Here is a 6,328-nt window from a genome sequence, read left to right as displayed (position 1 = left end):
TTGTGTTACAGTATTTATTAATCTTTATTAATGTTAGTTAATAATAATCCAGCTGTTCATTGTGTTTATGTTAATTCACAGTGCATTAATGTTAACTACAACCTTTGATTTTAATAATGTATTAGTAAATGTTGAAATTAATATGAACAAAGATTAACAAATGCTGTAAAGGCATTGTTCATTCTTAGTTCATGTTCAAGTGTTACCAATAGTTTAAAGTGTGATAAAAGTTGTATTGTGAAAATAGGTAAAAGCATGATGCTAATATACTTTTAATATATTTAAAGACAGTACAATTTTTGTTAATACATTTGCAATGTATTATTGAAAAAGGGAATATATTTCGATATTAATATACATATAGTTTCATCACCATATGACACTGTTTAAACCAAAAAAACTCAGAGAAACAGCGAGTCCTTTGACATATCCTCAGTGGATTTATTTGACTCTTTCTTTGGTACATTCCCTGGAGGAGCTGGAGAACACACACCGCAGCGTCAGGAGCGAGTCCTGCTCATTTGACCCCAATGCTGGTGATCTTGACGTCTCCGTTCACGTGCACGTGTTTGAAAAGGTCGTCGCCGAAGCGGTTGGGGAAGCTCATCATGGTGCCTTCTGGGAGTTTGATGTAGAAGGTGTCGTTGTTGAAGGTGATGGTCAGCTGTTGGAGGTGAGATTAAAAACGCTTTTGAACATCACCATCATATTAAAGTAGTCAATAATCTTATCCCTTAAAACTCATCTTTGATCACCAATTTTTTTCTTAAGGGTAAAACTTTAAATGTCTCAAAATATCTTGAATGCGCGGTTCTATGAATATGGGTTAAAGTGCATATGCTATTGTAAAACGTGTGATAACAGCATTATTCATCCTCAAACCGCTGAGCGGTGGGCGGTTTATTGCATATATAGTTAAAGGGTAACTCTTTATGACACATTGTGTCAGGAGTTTCTGTAATCTGTGAACGGACTAAATCCAGGCACATAGATATGAAAACACTGCAGAACTGGTCAAAGAACACACAGATAAAGGTTCAGGTTTGATCTACATCTATTTAGAGCATCTTTATGCTTCATCTCAGCCGGTATTGGTGTATTTACACTGGAGTGTTGAACACTGAATGTTGTGCATCGCCAACGTGAAATTTGTAATTTGTAGACCAACAGACTTTTTAACATCCCCCTGTGGCGTTTAATGTTGTTTATGTGTGTAATCCGCTTTAACACACACACCGTGTGTAAGTTGATAAGTGGACAGTATTTCCTCCTTAAAACTGCAGTGAACCAAAGACAGTCTCAAAAACACGCTTTGGTGTTTCTGACGTCACAAACCACCTTGTAAGCGATCAGATCAACGTGTGATCCTCAACCAGTGGATCTCTGAGCGAGTGAGTGGAGGCGGGGCTCATTTGCATATTCATAGAACCGTGCATACTAAATGAGGCGAGGGTGTCGAGTTACATTCAAGATATTAAGACATTTCCTTGAAAAAAAAAATGTCATTTTGCTGATCAAATTTTCTATCAAGTTTTAAGGGATAAATGTTTGACTACAGGGGGACTAAATGACGGAACGATGACAGCAAAATGGCCATAAAAACACTGTGATTGTTAAATGTTTTTGATTTTCTCAGGACAGCATCACTATTATCATGGTCTCCTCGCTGTAAAATATGTCCATACCGCCTTAAATGAAGTGTATTCAAACTGGCTCTAAAATCTTAGTTGAATCTTGTATACCTTTAAAACCTGATTAAATCATTTTGATGAGTTAAAGTAACGGGAAACTTTTGTCATGAGTGGTTAGAGAGGTGTCAGAGGTCAGAGGTCGCTCACCTTGAACGCTTCGCCCTGCTGAAAGGGGAAGCACGGCTCGCGCTGCTCGGCTCCCCATTCGCCCTGTCTGGAGTTGCACACGATGGTGTTGGTGTCGCCCCGCGCTTGGAAACGAGGGTTAAAGTGAAGGGCGATTGCTTCTTCGTTGTGACCGATGTTGATCGAGAACCTGAGGACACAGAGACGCGTTTGAGGACACTCTTTTGAGGAGATTACAGACTGTAAAAACATATGTGCGCAGTGTGTGTGACGTCACCCATGTTTATGAAGAGCATTTTTGAAGCCCAAAGTGGGCGGAGCCAGCCGTTGCCATCTTGGCCAATAAACGTAAATGTTCAGCGAGGCGGATTAGCTGAGGTGACGTGATGCTAACGCTAGCAGACAAATGGCTAGAAGAGACATCAGCAGCAATCCACCTGTCACTCAAGTGGCCACGCCCTTAATTATGCAGAACTTTAAGGCTTAATATAATTTAACCTCTTAACTGTCACTGTCCCGGTACCGGGACGCCTAACTTTACTTCACTATATTTCTATTAATTCCTAATCTAATTATGACAAATTATATATCATTGGAAAGGTCTAAGGCTTCTAAATAGATATTAAACCCCTGTTTTGTGTTAAAAATGATGTAGGAAGAGTAATTGATGAATTTATGACAAGAGTGCACCTCAAAAAATCTGCATCATAACAGGAGTTTTGACCTTTGTCACAAAAAGTCGACACACCCACTTTTAATCATTGAAACTTCTGTTTTTATGATAAAAGTTCATAATAAAACATATAATCTAGTATTTTTCAATAATAAAAAATATATATAGTATAATGTTATCGTCTAAAAATGATAATATTTATATTTATTACCCGCTAAGATATAATATTATTTTTTTATCGCCTTTTTTATTACATCACATATTTTAGTAGTTATCATAAATTAGGTATCATTTGAAAGCTTATAAACTCAGAATTCATCGTGTGAAAACTGTTTTATAATTGAACGTTGCGTTACCATAGAAACGGTGCTTATTTTATCAGGCTCCTCCCCTTTTGGGCGTCATTATATTTCATAATTTATGATCAAAACCTTTTCTAATCTTGACAAAATTGATATTGTCAGAAAGGTCTGAGTCTCAGGGTTCCAGATTTTGTGACAGAATTAATATTTGGACAGAAATGTATTAATTTGTTAAGGCAGAATGTATACAGCTAAATTCAATGGAATTCAATGGCACCCGGTGGCTATTTTTGGTACTACGCCTAAACAAAATCTCATGGGAACTTCAATTTTTGTGATATCAACTTCAAATTTGGAACATAACTTGATAAGATGTATGGCTTTGATTTTATAGAAATTTTAGAGTTTGTAAAATATATATTTTATATAAAATAAAAATATATAGTACAGTATATTTGATTTACTGTAAATTTAAACTTCCATAACTTTTTCATACTTTCATTTTTTGAAGTGTTTTCACTTCAGCAATATTCTGCTGAGTGTTTTCTTTAAAACAAGACCAAACTTGGGTATATATTCCAAAGCATTCTTAAATTACAACCATTTAAGTTTGAATAGTGCATTTTAACCCCCGTTCTCAAAAAGGGGTTAAACGGATGAGTTATAAAAATATTCACCGCCCGTCACAGTCGTCATGAAGGGCAACGTTAGCGATATAGACCAAAACCACTTTTAGCACCAGACTGGAAACATGTGTTTTCCTGCTGTAAAGTTGGCCATTTTAACATGCGGGTCTATGGAAGTGAGTCTCTTCTGCAGCGCCTCTAGTGGCCAGTGGAGGAACTGCAGGCTAACTCACTCAGTGTTGATTCGGGAAGGTAAGGTCTAAAAACTTTCTGCTGATGTTCCTATCAAGTTATTTATGAATGTTTTTATCATTCTTGAAACATGGGAATGTCACTTGTGAATGTTTTCTGAAAAACTAGTTACATTTAAAAAAAACGTTACATGAACATTGAACATCCATATGAAATTCCATGAACGATGTATTATTAGTGTTTTGAGACTATTATTAAAGAGCAGACAACCTTGAACGAGTGTTTTACTAAAGTTCCCGGTTATGGTGCGTACCTTTCACATCCCGGTTTGATCTTCCCAGAGATCTTCATCTCCATCCCGGCCTTAAAGCTCATGTCACTTATGGTGAACACCTGTTAGATGCAGGAAAACACCATTAAGTCGTTAGTCTCAGGGTTTTATGTTGTGATTATTCATTAAAGGCTTTTTGAATCATATAATCTTCATCATGTGACATTGTGACACAGAGGATCCCACAGTTTCTTCAGATCGATGATGGATCTGTTAAATTACTGTTTAACCCGCGGTTCCTGATGCTGTCGATAAGAGGAACGTTTGTTTGACTGTTATCTGAGCGACCAAACCCAACGTTAATGATAAACCTCGGATAATGAAGTCATAAAGACACAAACAGGAAGATATTGAGCAAACATTTGATAACACACCTCTAGAGATGACATACAGACCCAGAATGACTGATAATCAAAGCAAACCAGAAAGAAACTCTAATCTTTGCTTTGCACCACATTCTGGTCCCCATATTAAACTCTAAACAATGCTGGGTTATTTTCACCCAAGTTTGGATCAAATATGGACAAACCCAATCATTGGGTTACATAATGTTTAACCCAACGGTTGGGTTCATCCATATTTGACCCAAATGTGGGTTAAAACAATCCTGCAAATGTATATTGATGGCTTTCGGATAAATGTTATATTGCAGAATGAGTGTGTGTGTTACGCTCATAATCTGTTACGTTTCTCTATGATCGTGAAGTTTGAACGCTACAGAAACCCACCGTGGGGCCGTTTACACAACACCGTTTTCAACCAAAAAATGTATGCGTTTCGTCCATTTATTCACACAACAACTGCGTTTTGAAAAAGAGCAAGTTTTTTAAAATCTCTGTGTAAACAAAAACGCGAACGAGAACGCTGACGTCATGCTCACGCGTATCACGTGTTCGATCTATAGTGTTTCATCGCCATCTACTGGCCTGGCAGCAGAATACAGCGCTTTAGATCCGTGTGAATAAGGGATCGTATTGACAATGGTGTCGTCGAAAACCTCAAAGGATAAACGTCTCCGCTTTAATATATCGCTGTCGTGTAAACGTAAAATCCACATAACAGCAGGTCGCTGACATTCACACACTTTGATCACTCAAAACTTCATACAGTCATTTTTAAAGGAACTCAGCTGTAGAGTTTAATGTATTTATATTAAAGTATTTTGCATCCATTTACTTTTACTTGGCTATATTTAGGTTAATTAGTAATTATTAGCATGATACACTCTCAGAAAAAAAGGTCCAAAAGCTGTCACTGGGGCTGTACCTTTTCAAAAGGTACACTTTTGTACCCAAAGGCTGCATATTGGTACCTTAGTGGTACATATTAGTACCTAAAATGTACATACCACCTAAAATGTACATATTATCTAAAATGTACATATATTACCACCTAAAATGGACATATTAGCACCTAGAATGTACATATTAGCACTTAAATTTTACATATTACTTAAAATGTTTATTAGCACCTAAAATGGACAAAAGTTTACCTTTTGAAAAGGTACAGCCCCAGTGACAGCTTTTGTACCTTTTTTCTCTGAGAATGTATATTAAATATTCCCAAATTCTATATTATTTCATTTTAATTTCTTAATGAATTCACTTTGTTGCACAGTGTTGCAGGAGTTTACAGTGAGATTTCACCAGAGGAAAAGGCCTAATATAATATAATATAATATAATATAATATAATATAATATAATATAATATAATATAATATAATATAATATAATATAATATACTGCTCAGAAAATAAAGGGAACACTTAAACAACACTTAAAAAGTAAAAACAAGAAAAAGTATTTAATAAGATTATTTCATTCATTCAGATCTATGATGTGTTATTTTAGTGTTCCCTTTATTTTTAATATATATAATATAATATAATATAATATAATATAATATAATATAATATAATGTAATGTAAATGTGACTTACCATCTTGCTGTTTGGTGGATGAGCTGCTGAGTGTCTCGTTCACCTGTCGATCCTCATTATGAACCCAGGAGGCGGAGCTTAAAAACCCTGTCCAATAGGAAGAGAGCAGAGCGGTGAGACTGCACCAATCACACTCAACTGAGTAATCTCTGAGATTCCCTCTTGATTCAGTCTGTGACCCAGAGCTTCATGATAACATCACATATTACAGTCCACATATCTCTATTAATATGTTAGGAATGCTTGTGTGGAGTAGTTTACATGATTAACTCATGATTAGCTTTTTTTTTTCAAGGAACATTATTGTTATACATTTGTTCAATTGAAAAACGAAACAAACAAAAAAAAACCAATATGTTATTATACTTTGATCAAACATAAGCAAATGAATAAAAACATTTGTGAACATCTCCAAGTAGCCATACAAGTGTGATCCTTAAACCCCAAT

The 6,328-nt window shown here is 35.7% G+C and overlaps 1 protein-coding gene across 1 annotated transcript; it reads right to left on the bottom strand.

The window, feature by feature from the left end:
* Nucleotides 1–417: 417 nt before the first annotated feature.
* On the bottom strand, nt 418–5,968 carry lgals2b (galectin 2b). Its single transcript, XM_039656456.2, has 4 exons — nt 5,881–5,968; nt 3,924–4,003; nt 1,839–2,007; nt 418–664 (listed from the first exon to the last, which is right to left on the bottom strand). The coding sequence occupies exons 1-4, from the start codon at nt 5,881–5,883 to the stop codon at nt 518–520; spliced, it is 399 nt and encodes a 132-aa protein (XP_039512390.1). The 5' UTR covers nt 5,884–5,968; the 3' UTR covers nt 418–517.
* Nucleotides 5,969–6,328: the final 360 nt, after the last annotated feature.

This window comes from Pimephales promelas, chromosome 8 (assembly GCF_988280905.1).
Source record: "Pimephales promelas chromosome 8, fPimPro1.hap1.1, whole genome shotgun sequence".
Taxonomy (NCBI): Eukaryota; Metazoa; Chordata; class Actinopteri; order Cypriniformes; family Leuciscidae; genus Pimephales; species Pimephales promelas.
The sequence above is the reverse complement of the archived record's forward strand: the minus strand, read 5'-3'. Positions and strand labels throughout refer to the sequence as shown.

Excerpts from the sequence above, each read along its gene's own strand:
- lgals2b (XM_039656456.2), bottom strand. Across the intron at positions 2,008-3,923 it reads ATCAAACCGGGATGTGAAAG|GTTCTCGATCAACATCGGTC; the intron begins GTACGCACCATA and ends CTGTGTCCTCAG. Across the intron at positions 665-1,838 it reads AGCAGGGCGAAGCGTTCAAG|CTGACCATCACCTTCAACAA; the intron begins GTGAGCGACCTC and ends CACCTCCAACAG.